The 18,315-nt window shown below is 37.7% G+C and overlaps 1 protein-coding gene across 1 annotated transcript in view; it reads left to right on the forward strand.

The window, feature by feature from the left end:
• cfap54 (cilia and flagella associated protein 54) overlaps nucleotides 1-18,315 on the forward strand; it is a 199,772-nt gene that overhangs the window by 85,758 nt on the left and 95,699 nt on the right. The window contains exons 33-37 of the mRNA XM_039760566.1: nucleotides 7,745-7,923; nucleotides 8,798-8,995; nucleotides 15,745-15,899; nucleotides 17,098-17,291; nucleotides 17,765-17,992. Coding sequence (XP_039616500.1) covers nucleotides 7,745-7,923; nucleotides 8,798-8,995; nucleotides 15,745-15,899; nucleotides 17,098-17,291; nucleotides 17,765-17,992 — 954 coding nt within the window. The remainder of the gene's footprint in view (nucleotides 1-7,744; nucleotides 7,924-8,797; nucleotides 8,996-15,744; nucleotides 15,900-17,097; nucleotides 17,292-17,764; nucleotides 17,993-18,315) is intronic.

The following is an 18,315-nucleotide window of genomic DNA, read 5'->3' on the forward strand; positions in this document are numbered from 1 at the left end:
TGTTCGCCTAAAAACCTTGCTTTCAGTCTGGAGAGACAGTAGCTCACTTCAACTTTCAGTATCATCACCCTGTGTTGGTACCAAATCAGGGACTGAAGTAGAAGAAGAAGCAATTGATTGCTTATCCAGCTTTTTGTCAGACTTGATAAAACTACCCGTTTTTAACCATCGACTCATAATAAAATCACGGAGTAATAATTATTCACTTTCATGTTCGACGTGCGCACGTTTAAGTAAAAAGTCTTTATCGTAATTTATTTACACACACTATGCACTACTAATTTATCTTATTAAAATCACTCGTGGTTCTTAAGCGTGTCGTACAATTCAATTCGACTCTACTCTCCCTTGTCTGATTGCAGCGTTTTTATATCGGCAGACGTTATTCTTGTTCTTTCGAGCGCATTCGGGGTTCTCAGTTTGCTGAATTGGAAGTTTCCAGATCATACGGGAATGTACACTCATCGCCAGCGGCGTATCGTCTCATCACGTTACAGATTGTTACCTGTTGCGACTCAACAATTTTCCATCGCAATGTGTAAATGACTGAGGTAATATTCATGTATTTGACATTTAATTGATTTGTTGACTCATTTTTATTATTGTATTATTAATAGTACTGTGAATATATTTGCCTACATTTAATATTTAAAATTCCACCATTACAATATTTTTTTCGTGAACCCCTTTTATAAAGTGTTTGCGATCCACCGGTTGGGAATCACTGCTATAGTGTATTATTTAAGTACTGCAGGAGTAGTAGAGTATGCTGTAGAGTAATTTGGTACAGCGATTACACTACCTCAGTATGACAGATCAAATAAAAATGCTTCAGGCTGATCAAATCTGCAGTTACTACATTAAAACAAGGCACTTTTGAATTTGTTTAGGTGCATTTTTAACCACTGTAGTCCTTTCTGGATCAAGTGTAACTTTGTAGCGTGAGCACCAGTAATGTGAGCCCCATTTGTAGCTCTTCGAGAAGCAGTATTAGTAGATATCTCATTAATCTATGTGCTTTGCTTAGTGCCATGATTAATCTAAAATTCTCTATGGAGTATATGTCAAAGTTGTTAATCCTTCAGATTAAATTGGCCCATGTCTATTATTGTAGCTGCATCTTTCCCAAGTTCCCAAAATGAAGCAGCTACTGAGTTGGCAAGGTAGGATCCAGCATGAGTTAAACACATAACAAAAGAAAATTTTCAGTCCAATAAAGTTAATCTTAAAAATTTGTATTGAAAATTTAGAAAGGAACAAATCACACAATTTCAGAAAAAAGTTATTACACATGCAGAATATAAGGCAAAAAAGGAAAAAAATATTTCTGGTACAAGCTTAGCCTTTTCTTGTTAAACTTCAGTTACTTACTATACTTAACGGTTGTGTTATTTATCTATGGCAAACACATATGCTTCACTTAATACATTTAATATGTTCTATACCAGGGGTGCCCAATGAGTCGATCACGATCGACCGGTAGATCGCAAAGGTAGTGCAGGTAGATCACGTTGCATTCAAAAAATTTTTTTTAAACGTTAGTCTATCATATATCATCCCTATGGCATTTGCCACTTGATTGATATACAGGGCAGCCAGTCTGAGATCTCTTTCCTAATAACACACTGTTCATCCCACAAACACGATCAAACGTGCAAGCTACTGCAAAACTCCGGCTGTGATCTAGTTAGCCTTCCAATTTATATCAACTAAAGAAGGGATTAAAAAAAAAAATTGTTTGGAGAGGGTATGGGCTTTTTCTGTAACTAGTAAAATACCTGCGCTTCGCAGCGGAGAAGTAGTGTGTTAAAGAAGTTATGAAAAAGAAAAGGAAACGTTTTAAAAATAACGTAACATGATTGTCAATGTAATTGTTTTGTCACTGTTATGAGTGTTGCTGTCATATATATATACACACACACAGACACACACACATATAAACATATATACATATACATATATACATATCTACATATACACATATCTACACATACACATATCTATATATATATATATATATATATACATATACACATCTACATATATATACATATATACACATATACACATACATATATATATACAAATACATACATACACACACACATATATATACATATATACAGATCTACATATATATATACATATCCACATATATATATATACACATATATATATACATATCTACGTACATATATATATATATACACATACATACATACATACATATATACATATACAAGTATATATATATAAATATATATATACTGTATATAGCAAAATCCCCGCGCTTTGCAGCGATGAAGTACTGCTTTTAAATTTTTATTAAGAAGAAAAGAAAACCTCTTTAAACTGAGGGAAAATATACCAATAACTATCTGTTAAGGATCTCTTTGTATACCACGTTGTCAGTTCAGCAGTCCGGTTGTAATATGACCAAGCTGTGCACTGAGATTACTTTTGAGAATGCAACGTATAGTTTTGTCCAGGAGAAAAGCAATGTTGCCTGAAATCAATGGCAACCTTTTGTAGGGTCTGTCTCTGAGACTTATTAATTGTCATCGCGAAGCAGAGCCTTACTGGAAATTTGAGGCATTTGAATTGAAATGGGAGATCAGAGGGTATAACGGTGATGCCAGGAATACATTCAGAGTGTGGCGCTCTGCTGTCTTTTTGTGTAGCTGCCTTCACACAGCTTCTCCGCTGCTTTATAAACGAACGCCATATAAGGCCATCATTTCTCCTTGCTTCACGGTTCTGTACTGTTTTATTGTTCGTTTATTACGATTGTTATAGTTATTGTGTAGCTATTCGAGACTTACTTTACTGTTCAGGTACCCATTTCCTTTATTTAATCCGCGGCTTGTACGCTATTTTTTGTTTGTTTATTACGATTATAGATATTTATTGATTCCCTTCTTTAGCTGACTGCCTGCTCATATAAGGCGCTCTGCAGATCACAAACAGGGACTAACCTCTAATCAGAGGGAGAAGAAATAATTAGAAATTTCCCTTTTCAGTTTTTAGCTTGTCGGGTTATAACAGAATCTTCCATAGACTATGCATTTATATATAGGTAAACATTTTAACAAAACTAAGAACATACTTCTATCAATTTAACATAACCTTACTAAATAACAAATGGCTCTTACAAATATAATGTGAGCTGCATATGTCTACAGACAGAGGCACTGCCAGACCTTTTCCCTGACTACATGTTTTCCATGGATCAGGGTCATCAAATTATCTCAAATGAGTGCCACTTATCCCTTATAAACGTTCTCAAAGCAGAATACAGTAGAAGATGTTTATGTTTGTAATATTTAGGTGTCTCTGTAAGTGCCTGGGCCACGTGTTCATTTCAAAATGAGAGGGTACTAGTTCTAACAGAGACATGATCCCACATTTGGATATTTCTTTATGCAAAATAAAACTAAAAAGCTATTTCTGTATAATAATAATATACTTTGCCATTAGCTGATTGCACAAAAAATACAGATCATTTCTGAAATTACTCCGAAAAACAGTAACCTGTCCAAGCAAATATTTCTTAAAATCACCTTTCATTTGAAGTTCGTTGAATGTATCACCAATTTTGTTATCTGTTTATAATTTCATTATTAATCTGTAGAAGTACTTTTCTAATTTTATTGCTCATTGTTTTGTTTCACTGTGTTTTTTCCATACACACACACAGTACATGTCTTGTCATGATAATGTCTTGTTAAGTAAGGAAGTTGACCAATGTTACTTCATACCTCAGAAGTTACACATCTGGCATGCTTGCCATTAATAACAAAAGTCAGATCACAAATAGCTAAAGTCAATTATGTGTATTTATGAGCAAGCTGTAGATTTTACTGCACACACATTCATCATATTCTGTAGCCAGTAATGCCTGTTCCCTAAGTCCTCAAAGAAAGGTGGTGCATGTTCCTCACATGAAATATAGCATCCCAGGTCACCCTGCTGAGGTTGCTGCAATGTCTTTCACTGCCATTCAATGTTGCCGTGGCTTTTTTCCTGACAGATATGCTGCTTGCTCATGTGGCTTTTGTTTTCTTGTCAGTCATATTGTATGACTGCGCAATGAGGGCACCTAGGGAGAATGAAGCTGCATTTGTTAACTGTGAGCAGTTACATTTTATTACTTTGCAAGTTTTCCAATATGTTGTGTCTCAGTAGCCTGAGTCAAGCTGTGATTCATTTATCTTCAGGCAAAATAGTTTTGACAAACGTGATGGTGTTATATTTGGTAGCTGGCTTGTGGGTGAGGTAATTGGCTGAACCCTCAGTGTTTAATATGGCCTGTACTATTCATTGTAACAGCAATCACATCAATACATGTGCCAGATGATAGTGGTTACTTGCTCAGATGATGTTGCCCCACACCTTTCATGGACCCACAGAGAGCAGGGGAGAGGCACTATAATGCCACACATGATCTTGCACTCTCAGATATTCTTATATGCAGGTGATGGGTTCTTGAAGTGTTAGGAGGGAAAGGCCGCTGTATCAGCCAGTGAAGTCCTGCAGCATCATAACTACATATGTACTGTATGAAGTTGATTAGTGTGCTCCATATATGGACATTTTAGGTCAATGTTCAAGACCTGACACATTTTTTAAAAGGTGATTTTTATTTATAAAGGGTAAATTGCATAGAAATGTGGATATTCCAGGTTTTATAAATTTCTTTTTTTTTGGCATGCACAGTTCCCTTTTTTTGTCAGTCGTATATTTTCACGCTCAAATCCACACAAAGTTTTATAAATGAGGCCCCTGCTGTATTTCAAATTGTTCTAATTATTAAGTAAACATGACAGGGCCAAATCATTAAATCCTTCCAAACCTTTTAAATAATAATTATTTAATTGTATTTATTTAAGAAGTAAATAATAATTCAGAAAGTACAATTGAGTTGATCACAGTGTTAAATAACTTAAACTTACTAACGAGACATTATGGTTAAGTCATGCTATAATTTTTGGCAGTGTTTTTGCTATGACTGTTTTGACATTATGCAGCCATTTGGAGTTTTGAAGTACCGTATATACTCATGTTTAAGTTCTCCCATGGATAAGTCGGGACTTGATTTTACCGTGTAATTTCCGGTATTTTATGTCAGTCGTATAAGTCAAATGCGGAAAACTCACGCTATTGGTCTAAGAGATTATGATATGCTAACACCCACCTGAGAGAGTAACCACGGAGCACAGTGCCTTTTTTCCTATGTATTGTGCCTATGTGACCACACGGTAAACTATTCCGAAGTGACGTTTGCACTGTTTTTTATGCCTCACACCCTCATACACCTTTATCGTAAGAACATCCCTTATCTACAATGGTGCATTTGAGCAGAAGAAAATATAAAGCTGGTTTTAAATTAAACGTTGTTGAAGTAGCGAAATAAATTGGTAACTGCGCTGCTGCAACAAAGATCGATGTGTCTGAGAAACTGATGCGAGATTGGAGAAGGCAAGAAGATGTAAAAAAAAATATAAATGTAAGTGCCTTATATTTGAAAGGGCATATACAGTAAGTCTGGGTGTGATTTTATGATCGATTTTTCGGGTTTCAAGACTACGACTATATGTGAGTATATACGGTATGCGCAATTCAAATATTGCAACAGTTTCTTGATTTAAAACTTATTTCAATTAGTTAAAATTACTTTGCATCAGCTTACATGCCATTTTGGTTTTAAATGGATGCCACCATTTCATGGCTATTGTTTATTAGCTGCTTTGGAAACATACCAGAAGTACAGTATGCGGCATGCGATGTCATCTACATAATGAGTTAAGGGTTCAGCACTAGCGTCTCTTCCTCGTCAGGGAATGCAGATAAACACAAATCCTTATTTTGACCGTACTTCTTTAAAATACCTTTTTGCTTGCAGATCTGTAGGCTCTGTTTCTTCAAAGCTGTTTTTTTCCACATGTTTTGGTTTTGTCACTGGGCTATAGAAATCCCAGTTGTGATCCTAGCTTTATTTTTGACTAGGTCTCTATTGCTGGAACTTTTCATTATGTTTGTGCTATTTTCCATTCTTTAGCATCGCACAACAACCAAGACTTAGTAGAAAAAAAAAAAGAAAAAGGATAAATATTAATCAAACAGAATGATACAAAGGAAATATAACTGCTACATTAAAAAAAAAGATCAATAGCTACAATTTATTTAGCTAAACATAACTTCAGCAGTCTTACTCCTACATAATTAATGATTATAAATTACTTAACAACACAAAATACCTGAGGCTTAAATCCCATATTAAACCCAAAAGTATAGTTGGGAAAACTGAGAGGAAGGTTGAGGTTGTCGAATTATCTTCATAACTGGTGTACTTACCTGAGACACAACAATGGCTCTTCTCTTTTTGTCTCCTTCGATGCCCCAGTAGCTGAAGGCTTTAATCAAAGATTAAGCTGCAAAGCTCCTGAAGCTCACTTCCACTGGGAGACACCTTACTTTCCATCCAGCTTGCTGACAGTCTCTGATCAGTGCCTAGTATTTGGTAAGCGTTCTATCAAGGACCTCTTCCAAGTGTTATTCCCAAGAGACTCTTAACTCCAACAGCACTGTTTGTTTTGGAGGACTTGGTCCAGGCTAAGGGTTGTGAATACTATTTGGCTGGATTTTTTGCTCAAGATTCACCAACAACTGCCAATATTTTGCATATGCCAAGATGCCTGCTGAAGGTCTTCCTTCCAATCTTGGTACTTCTCCAGGTCTGATGAAGGTCATTTGAGAGGGTACAATTTTTCACTCTTTCCACTCCTTTGCTGCAGAAACTGCCTTTAGGACTATGTTATGCCTCGATCTGTACTGTCCCTCACACAGTGCTTTTGGGCAGGAGCTTAGAATGTACTTTTAAATTCCTTGCTTGGCGCACATAAGGCAAGCTAGTGTCTCTGTTTTGCCCCATCTGTATAGGTTAGATGTACTGGGAAGCAGATTGTACACAACCTGGATGAGAAACCTAATGTGGGTTGACTCACCTTTCCACAGCTCAGCAAAAATCAACAAATAATAAACAATTTAAAGATAAATTAAGAAAAAAGCATTAATAAAACTAGTGCCATGGAAAAATCCCCAGCAAGAACCTGACACTACTAACCACAAACAGTAGTACTAGGATGTTGTACCATGTTAGCCATTGTGAATGTAGTGAGACGTCAAGCAAAATGACACTTTTTATTGGATATCTAAAAAGATTACAATATGCTAGCTTTCAGTGCCCCTTCTTCACGCAGGATGTAATACAGAAATTGGATTTGCCTGTGTTTATATAGACACCAGGACAGATAAAACATTGGAAACCCTTTAAGTGAGACATCTTAAATGTAAAAGATTAATAGACCTCTTCAAGCTAATATTCATTTAGCAAGAGAGGAGAACAATGTATGGTCAAGATCTTTGAATAAGATAACTGTCCAACAAAGTCTTTTGAAAGTTTTCCAATGTTGTAACTGTCCTAATGGCTATATAAACACAGGGAACCCTAGTTTCTGTATTACAACCTGCCTGAAGAAGAAGCCTGAGCTGCCTCAAAAGCTTGCATTTTGTAATCTTTTTAGTTAGCCAATAAAAGGTGTCGTTTTGCTTGACTTCTCACTACAACCACAAACAGAAAATTCTTACTTCAAATGATACGATTCTTTTGTTGTCCTTAACCATTATTTGTTTTTGTTTTTCAATTTCATTCTGTAAGAGATTCATTTGTATATTTAATCCCTAGAAAGGAAAGGCGCCACCAAGGAGTGCTACTCCTGCCGGAAAAAAGCAGCCTCAAGCTGACAAGAAACCGCCTCAGGCCGATAAGAAAAAGCCTACGCCCGATAAGAAGGGTCCAGCTGAAAAGTCAAATCCTCAAGCTGAGAAAAAGAAGGCTCAGGGAAAGAAAATGGACAAACAAAAGTAAGATGTTATCACAGCATCCCAAGCTCCCAAGGTAGATAGACAGATAAAGTGTCTTATGAGTAATAGACAGAGAGACCTAATAGATGGATAAACAGTACTCAAAGGCTGTGTGGCTTATTGTCTAAGCTAATTGACTGTAAATCAAATGATGGTTGATCCATTGAAATTATACTGTGCCTTCCTTCCAGTGCTTCAATTGTACAAATATGGAAACAGTTGTACTTACATACATTTATGTGATGTATAACTTGCTCTCAAGGAAATAAATATGTTCTGTTCGTCAAGGTATATAAAAAAATAGCAAACAAGCCTTTCAGCCCAGCAAAGCTCACCAGTCCTATGCACTTAATTCTTCCAAAATGCCATCATGTCTAGTTCTGAAGGTCCCTAAAGTCATATTGTCTACCACACTGTCTATGGTTCTCTCTGTGAAGATAAACTTCCTAATGGTTGTATGAAATTTACCTTTAACAACTTTCCAGCGGTGCTTCATGTTCTACATTAAGGAATAATTTGAAAAAGCAGGGTATCAATCAATGCTTAAATAAACTAGAACAGGGATCAGTAGACTAGCTCCGTCATGGACTCCCACTGTGCTTGTCCTCACCTCACAGTTTAGCCAATGAGTCTACACAAGCCCAAATCAAACAGACTTCTTCTTTCAGGGTCTTCTTAATATTGAAAATTAATTATTTGGAACAATAACCTCCCTCAGTGTCTGGTGTTTTCACCTATGTAAATTCACTGTGGATACACTCTCTTTGGCAGTGATCATTTAGTAGGCACTGATTGTTTAAGCTGCAGGAACCTACTGCTGGACAGGTGACTTAATTACATCACATTCTCATATTTTGCTCTATGTCTATTGCAGAAGTGACAAGAAGGCAATGGAAATTTTGTTCACCCACCTAACACCCCTGGCAAGGCTTTGGAAGAAGAGAAGACAGCTTAGATTCCTGAGTGCAGGAGAGCGTCCCTGGCGCTGTCAAATCAATTCTGTGTTGGGAATGGCATACTTTACCCTCTTCAGCAGGACCTTGGAGCAGCATTGGGATGTATGCAGTGACAGGTATGGTTCTCAACTAGGCTGCCCTTGTTTTTCTTTTAGTTGTAGTTGATGGGGTTATAAATGTGTGAGAAGAAATTGATTATGAAAGAAAATATATAGCTATTAAACCTTTGTTGACATTTGAATGTGTATAATCCAAATTAAAATGCCAGACAAGATGTAATGTCAAACTGCCCTCATAAAGAAAACACAGTAAAGGCATGACTTACACTTCCAGATGCAAGCATTCTTTGCCAGTAGCTTGTTTAAATTGGTTTTGGCATATGCAGAAATTTTAAGGGGACTGTGATATGTACAGAGTGTAGAAGTAACAAATTCAAGATGAATGTAACTGATATAAATATTTTGAGTTTTTCTTTCCTGAATTTGATTTTTATTTTAAACCAAAATGAAAGTTGACTGTGCACATTTATTCTTTGACTGGTATAATTTGTATTATAATCTGATCCAGGGGTCCTCCCTGCGTGGAGTTTGCATGTTCTCCCCGTGTCTGCGTGGGTTTCCTCCGGGCGCTCCGGTTTCCTCCCACAATCCAAAGACATGCAGGTTAGGTGGATTGGCGATTCTAAATTGGCCCTAGTGTGTGTTTGGTGTGTTTGTGTGTGCCCTGCAGTGGGTTGGCACCCTGCCCAGGATTGGTTCCTGCCTTGTGCCCTGTGTTGGCTGGGATTGGCTCCAGCAGACCCCCGTGACCCTGTATTCGGATTCAGCGGGTTAGAAAATGGATGGATGGATGGATCTGATCCAGTGCCAAACCAGAGAATTACCACTTGGTTTATGCCACCATTGGCATAAAAGGGGAGCAAACTATCATATTCTTTTGTACTGTAGGTCCAGCTCTTTAAAGTCTATTGTCTTTTCCATAACTCTTCAACTGCTTAGCACCTCATCTGAGCTAATTATCAATATTATTATTGTGGAGGTGATTAACAAATCCAAGGCTCAGCACAGCTGTTTGTGTATATTCATAATTGTGTATAAGGGAGAATTGAACATCATAACCTTCACCAGTTCTCAGTGATACAAAACTTTGCAGTTCAATTTATACATAACATCCTCACGTACAGTGAAGGAGAAACGTACTAAGCATTTCTAAAAGCTGACTCTTTTATCTAAAAGTAAATTATTATATGATTTGAAAGTGCAAAGTTAAGAGGTTAATTTAGAGTAAAATTAAAAGGTAAGTACAAGAGATGTAGTACAATAGTTACTATGATCTAAGGGCAATGGCAGAAAACTTTCTAAACACATGACTACAGCTTAATTATTAAATTACAATACAAATTACATAAATATGCCTGAAGTAACCAACCAAAAGAAAAATTGCAAACTGCACAAAAAGATGAAAAACTGCAAATATCTTTTAAACAAAAACAAGGATAATTCATGAAATCCAAAGAAAGACAATGGAGAATCTAATGGTATTCTGTTACTATAACTGTAAGAACATCTGCATGGAAGAAGTTTACAAAAATCATATTCAAAATTCACTCATAAAGGAGACGAGCCTCAGAGCAAATAACAAATCCTAAATTTTCTAAAGAAATGCAATATTTCTCTTAAAGACGGAAAGATAATATGAGCACTTAGACTAAGTTTACTTTAGAATAGTAGCCCCAAAGAGATTGCACTAAATGCATCATTGGGATGTTTGGGGGTCCGGCTCCCTTGGCTCAACATTTAAAACACAAGAAATTAAACATAAAACAGAACAATTAAACAATAAGAAAAAAAGCAATAAAGAAAAAAATGAACTAATTAAACAAATAAATGATTATATTGAAGTTAGGTAATCAATATAAAAGAGAACACATTATAATAATTAATATAAAACAACAGCCATAAATTAAAAATAAAGCTAAGCATAATGCATGGACAGCAAAGTACTAGCAAGACTGTCAGGAATTAAATGATCTTTCTTTTTTATTTTACAGTATTTAAATAATGTTCAGAGAATTCAGTTGCTAATGTCACTACTCCCATCATTCTTTTTCTTTTATGAAGGAATATGTTGTTCAGGTGTGTTTTCATTTGTGTGCTTGAGATCACAGTGGTTATATTCTAAAAGACAGAAACATAAATCCTTTAATGTCTGCACTGTTTTACCTCTAAAGAAAATTTCACTAGGACAAAAACTTCCCTCCAGGAGCAATTTCATTTAATTTCAGGTTTTCCTTTGGCTTTCAGTCTCTTGCCTAAAATATATGCTGTTGTGAACTCCTAGCAGAGGAGCAAGAGTTCTTCATACAGAATAAATTGTTTTTTTGTGCTGGAGACCCCAGAGTCAAAAATCATGCTATTAAGTCAATGGCTAAGGAGGTTGCAACATTAGGCAAAAAACTGTTGTACTTTATGCCTGCATATCAACTTACCTTTAATGCTATCTTATCTCTTTACTGAAATTTGACAATAAGAATAGGAGCAGTTTACTGATGTATTAATTACACAACTTTGAAATTCCCTCCTCACCATCCATAGGACTGCACTAGCGACTTACTACCTGGTGCACAATTACCAAAAGAAAAACAAGTATGTTTTGTCATGACAAAGGAAATGGGTAGATATCTCTCTATTATTTAAAAAAATCCTGCGATGAGACAAGACTTTTTGGAAGATTTTTTCAAGTCCCGCGAGACGAGACTTTGGCCATGAGATGTTTTCAAGTCACGCCCTCTTCTCAACCAAATGCAACCACACACATGGTATTCTCACCTGTCATTTGTGTGAATGCTTTTGACAGACATAGTTCTTGCGATTTCAGCACTTATAAATTGTAACATTTTCCTCATTTTAAGTTCCCATTTAAAGAAGATGTATTATGTCCAAATCTTATTAAAGAATTTCATCACGAAGGGTTATCAACAGAAAAAATGAGTACACGGGCAATCCTAGCACAGAGAAACGATGAAGTCAAATGAATTAATGCCAAAAATGTAGATCGTTTACATGGGAAATTATTTAAATGTGTATCAATACACTTTGATGAAACAGTTGTTGGTGAATGTGTGGAAGATGAAAACATCAACTTACAATATCCCAAAGAATATCTACAACCATTAACACCATCTAGTCAACATTAGACAACAAAGGAGATCTTGATATGCCATTCATATTAAAACTTTAGCAGTTTCCCATTAGAATAGCTTTTGCAAAGAGAATTAAAAAATCTCAGAGCCAAACATTCAAAAAAGCCATTTTATTTAAAAGACAGAAAGAAAAGAAATTCAATAGTGGCCAGTTATACGTTGCATTGTCGCGTTGAAAGTCCAAGCACAGAATCAAAATTCAATGCGATATTGACGAAAATGTAATTCAAAAAATTGTTTTTACTGAAGTTTTACAGTAAAAGTGTAAGTTTAAAAGATTTTTGCATGTTAATTTCAAGGCCAAACAGAACAACGCAACAAATAAATCTAATGCAACATGAAACATAACTTAACTTTCAAAATATTACATTTTACTATTTTTTAAAATGGTTAATCACCTGCAGTAATGTAAAATAGTCAGTAAATTGTACATCTGGAGCCCCATACCCGAGTGGCAGAACCGCTAAGAGGCTAACACGTAGCACAGGCACAGCATTGATGAACGAAGTGAGCAGGGGGCAAAGCCTCCTAGTAAAGAAAAACGTGAAATGATTTTGCTAGCTCATCAAATAGTTCAGTTGGAGTGGAGTTATTCTTCACTGTGTATAAAGATTGCTCACTATCTCCTTATATTTTTTTATTGCGAGTTAAATAATACCTCCATAAAAACAATTATTCCCGTCTGTTAATTTCAGCTGTGCTCAATCAGGTGGTAGGGCCCACTACATAAGAACTCACTCACATTCACTTTTTGTTGTTATTGTTTACATCCTTCCTCGGGTGGACGTGGAGATAGCGGGTGACATCATCCACGCTACTGTTGCTAAACTACAAACACAGCACCCCAAGGTGCTTTTGCTAACCTCTGGAGACTTTAACCATGTGACACTGGACAAAACATTACCTGCCTTCTCCCAGTATGTGGATTGTAACACCCAGGGAAACAGGACTATCGACCTACTGTATGCAAACGTTAAAGACGCATACAGTGCCACCCCGCTGCCTGCGCTTGGGAAAGCAGATCATAACCTGGTTCTGCTTCAGCCTCACTACAAACCAAGAGTGAGGGCGCTACCTACAACTACACGCTCATTCAGGAAGTGGTCCCCTGAGGCAGAGCAGGCTCTGAGAGACTGCTTTGGAACTACAGACTGGGATATCCAGCAGGGATCATATAGTGAGAACATTGAGGAGGTTGTTGACTGCACTACTGACTACATCAACTTCTGTATGGACATTGTAGTTCCAGTAAGAACAGTATGCTGCTATGCTAACAACAAGCCATGGATTACAAGTGACATCAAGGGCCTTTCGAATCAGAAGAAAAGGGCTTTTAAAGGCGGTGATCAGCATGAGCTCAAGCACGTGCAGAAGGAACTCTGTGTCCAGCTCAGGGTGGTGAAGGAGCAGTACAGGAGAAAGCTGGAGAAGAAGTTGCAGAATAACAGCATGAAGAAAGTGTGGGATGGGATGAAGATCATCACTGGCTGCAGCTCGAAGCGGGGTGCCACCATCGAGACAAAAATATGGAGAGAGCAAACCAAATGAACAACTTCTTTAATAGGTTTGATCACAGTAACCCACTCTCACCTCGGAGTACTGCACCCTCCACCCATCCTTCTGCTGATACCATCATAGGAGAGACATCCCCACCTACAATTACAGCAGCCCAGGTGAGCAGAGAGCTGAGTAGATTTCGTGCCAGCAAAGCAGTGGGTCCACATGGAATATCGTCACGACTGCTGAAGGCCTGTGTGTTGGAGCTGGGGAGTCCTCTACAGCGCATCTTCAACCTGAGCCTGGAACAGGGGAGAGTCCCAAGGCTTTGGAAAACATCTTGTATCACCCCAGTCCCAAAAGTATCACATCCTAGTGAGCTGAAGACCATGGAGCGGCTGCTGCTTCACCACCTGAGGCCACAGGTCTACCACGCCCTCGACCTTCTGCAGTTCGCATAGCAGGAGAAGGTGGGAGCGGAGGATGCCATCATCTATATGCTTCACCGATCCCTCTCCCACTTGGACAGAGGCAGTGGTGCTGTAAGAATTATGTTTCTGGACTTCTCTAGCACCTTCAACACCATTCAACCTCTGCTCCTTAGGGACAAGCTGACAGAGATGGGAGTAGATTCATACCCGGTGGCATGGATCATGGACTATCTTACAGATGGACCTCAGTATGTGTGTCTCGGGAACTGTAGGTCTGATATTGTGGTCAGCAACACAGGAGCGCCAAAGGGGACTGTACTTTCTCTAGTCCTGTTCAGCCTATATACATCGGACTTCCAATACAACTCGGAGTCCTGCCACGTGCAAAAGTTCACTGACAACACTGCTATCGTGGGCTGCATCAGGAGTGGGCAGGAGGAGAAGTACAGGAACCTGATCAAGGACTTTGTTAAATGGTGCGACTCAAGTCACTTACACCTGAACACCAGCAAAACCAAGGAACTGGTGGTGGATTTTAAATTCCATTTCCACCCGGGGGCGGGGGGGTTGGTAATTGTTAACAATATACAAAGTTATTGTCTGTTTTACCTGCATTTTTGGAGTATGTGATTTTCCCCTTGGGATTAATAAAATATCTATCTATCTATCTATCTATCTATCTATCTATCTATCTATCTATCTATCTATCTATCTATCTATCTATCTATCTATCTATCTATCTATCTATCTATCTACATTCACCAGATTAGATATTTATAGTGTAACAAAGGCACGTATAAAAATAAACAAACTTTTATTTTTCTTCACCCGTGGGCGCACGTCTTCCCCGTGACCCACAGACAATACACAGTCCCCAAGCACTAATAAGCACAGCAAACACACCAACGATCTTCTCTACCACCACTCCTCCTGAAGCTTAGTCCTCCTCCTCCCGACTCTGGCCATTGAGTGGTGGTGGCTGGCCCTTTTTAAAGCCCACCCGGAAGCGTTCCAGGTGCTTGACCACCTGGTTCTAATTGCACTTCCGGGTGGGGCTGAAGATTCTTCCAGCCATGCTGCTGACTCCATGCAGCTCCCCCTAGTGGCCATCCGAGCCCCCAACCAGGCTGCGGAGGACTCCATCTCCCATGGAGCCATGCGACAGGCTGGGGGATCACCGTCTGCCAGGGAGGCTGCCACCAAGTATCCCAGGGGAGGTATTGAGCTGCCCATGGTTGCTCCCCCGGAATAGATGCAGCAGGAGCGTCCCTGCCGGGCATGGGACCCGGCTGTCTGCCACATAATGCATATATTTAATTAATGGAAGACTGCCTTTAATACTTCAATAGGACACTACAAATATCTTGTGAACTCATATGGTCTGGCAAATGCACTGGCAGTATTTCAGCCATTTGTGAACATTTTTGTGCCTGTATACAGTATATCAATGATACTCTCTTCTCCTTTCCAGATATGGCTACTTATATTGAGCATGTGTCTGAGGTTTTGTCATGTCTGTTAGTAAATAATAACATCATTAAATTACAGATCCCTACAGAGGATTGTATTGTTTGACCCTAACTATATAGTACTCTTTGAGAAAATCACAACATAAATAACATCTCTTCTGTTTTTGCTGTTAGCAACTCCCAAATCTGAGATAATTAGCAGGATGTTAAACATGTGCATGCATTGTTGAAGTTTTAACCAATTAACACTTTTTTCTCTCCCTCAGGTATAACATGTTGGACCCTCGGCTCTTCTTTCTCTATAACAGTGGTACAGTAATGGAGCAAAAGGTGGTGATTAGTGAATCTTTAACTTCAGACACCTCATCCAGTATGAAGTCATCAGGAGATCGACCTGAGATGAAAGTCAAGAAAAGAAATGGTTGGCATCATTGGTCCTATATTTGCAGTTGGCCAGCCGTGCACCTCCTCCTTTCTTGTTGATTGCAGTCTGTCTAGTGATTGCATTTCCATTTTGCTTCCATACTGCATAATACACTGAAATAGATGAAAATGTAATCAAAAGAGAGAAACACCTTCCTTTATGCAAGATTTTTGTGTTAATGTAAACTTTTCACTTTTTACCTTGGTTTGCTCTCAGCATCTAACATTTACAACTGTAAGGTCATTTAAATATGATGCATAAGAGTGTCTGTGTGTTGTCTTTCTGCAGATGAAGATAATAAATGTTTCAGTGACTTACTGAAAGAGCATTTTGTCTGCCTGTTTACTGAATACTCCACCAAAAGTTATATTTTTATGTTACTTACCCTTATTAGTTTGTAGTGATGGTCGAGAAAAATCTCATTTCATCTTTTCATGTAGAAAGGACATAACAAAATTTAGGATACAAAGAGCATCTGTGGAGACCAACTCTGGACCATAGCAAACAAAAAACAATCTGTTGTTATTTGTGTCATAAAATCCAGACATCAACTCTTCTGGTCTAATGTTCACAATGGGCAAAGTGCATGCATTTTTTCCTAAAATATTGTTAAATAAATTCTTCTAAAAAATCAGAGCAGTGGATTTAGAGGAAACATGTGTACATTGTGGTAAGTTTTGAACTGAAGAGAGAACTCTTAACCAGTGAGTGAGGGAGTATGCTAGTTTTTGATTCAATGGTCATTACAATATGACTGAGTTTACTTCTTATGCACAGGTCTGATTTTCTGGAAGTAATTTTTAAGCAGCCTTTAAGAAAAAAATGCATGTGTTTTGCTTATTTGTGAGCATATGACTGGATAACTTGATGTTTAAATTATGTGACACAAGTAACATGAGATTTCTTCATGGATACTTTGATACTGTTTTCTGTAGTCCAGTGTTGGTCTTTACAGGCACCCATTCTATCATAAACTTTGTTATGTCTGTTGTCCATTAAAACTTATTTTTTCTCGGTCATCACTACAAACTACATGGGGTGTGTAACATTAAAAATATTGTTGGGTGGAGTTTTCCTTCAACAGACTTTAAGATTACACACAGTGTTTCATAATTGACAGAATGATTTTTTTTGCATTTCATTTTTTCATATTCAGAGTGAGCAAATTTCTAACAACATTACTTATGCATTGCAGTGACATCATCATCAGTTACCCAGGTTAAACAGATTGAATTGGAAAAGTTTGTAGACACGCCAAGAACCCAGCTGACTAATGAGCCTGAACCTGCTTCTCATCAGTCCACCCAAAAGCCTTTGGATAAGGTCAACAACTATGAAATATTGCTGGAGCTTCTTGAAAAATCTGTATTATATTTCAGAAAGGCAGTGGTACGTCTTGCACAAAAAGTCCTGTCCTAACACAATTTCTGCAAACTGTGTGAATTTATTTTCTTGATAGACTTAATAGTATATAACATCTTATAAGTGGTGTCTCCTCCCTAAAGAAGGTGAAGGAGATGTAGCAGACATGATGGAGCCTTTGACTTTTGGTCAATTTCAGCTGTGGCAACTTCTCATTTCTCACACTCCCTCCCAAGCATCTGTAAATTACTACTGTAAACTCCAGAACAAGTACATCTTGGAAATCTTACTTACTACAGCATTACTGGCATCTTGCCTATTACCCTCTTGTATTAGTATTACTTCCATATTGCTTGATTTTTCACATTGCAGTTGCACATAATAGGAGTCCTCATGCCTCATAATATAAGTTGAATTAGTATGCTTGCATATTACTTTTGGAGTTTCTCATAGTCTTCATACTGTTGCTTTCCAATATGTGACTGATTTACTTTTTTCAGACATTGGCCCATCGCGGAGAACACTGGCTGTGTCTGCAGAGTGTGTGCCATGCTTTTTGGGAGCGGTACTGCCTAGCTGGGATGTTTTTAGAAAAAGTCAACTATTCAGACATGTTTCCTGTAATGACACTGGAACATCTCAATACTCTTATGGGTCCAACCCTCTTCCAGGCAGCTGAGTGTTTATTGGATATGATTGTTTGTCTCCAAGAAAATAATGCTTTGCAGGTAAGCTCCTAATGGATATATCATTTGAGAAATATGCTTTTCTCAATATGAATATGAGTCTGGTCCTGGTTAGGTTCATTAGTATGCATTCTTTTTACTATACTCATCAGCTACATAATACTTAATAGATTTGCTTCTTTGTTATTTTTAATAATCTGCTAAAAAACATTCCTCTGATGTTTAGTAGACACAATATTAAGTTAGATTTTTAAAACTGTTCCTCAGGACTGCATTTAAATTGATGTTCACATTCTGTAATTCATAAATCTTCAGTGTATTAAATTCAGTATGTCAATTATCGTCTCTTGACAGACTGGATAGGC

Source organism: Polypterus senegalus, chromosome 8 (genome assembly GCF_016835505.1).
Source record: "Polypterus senegalus isolate Bchr_013 chromosome 8, ASM1683550v1, whole genome shotgun sequence".
Lineage (NCBI taxonomy): Eukaryota > Metazoa > Chordata > Cladistia > Polypteriformes > Polypteridae > Polypterus > Polypterus senegalus.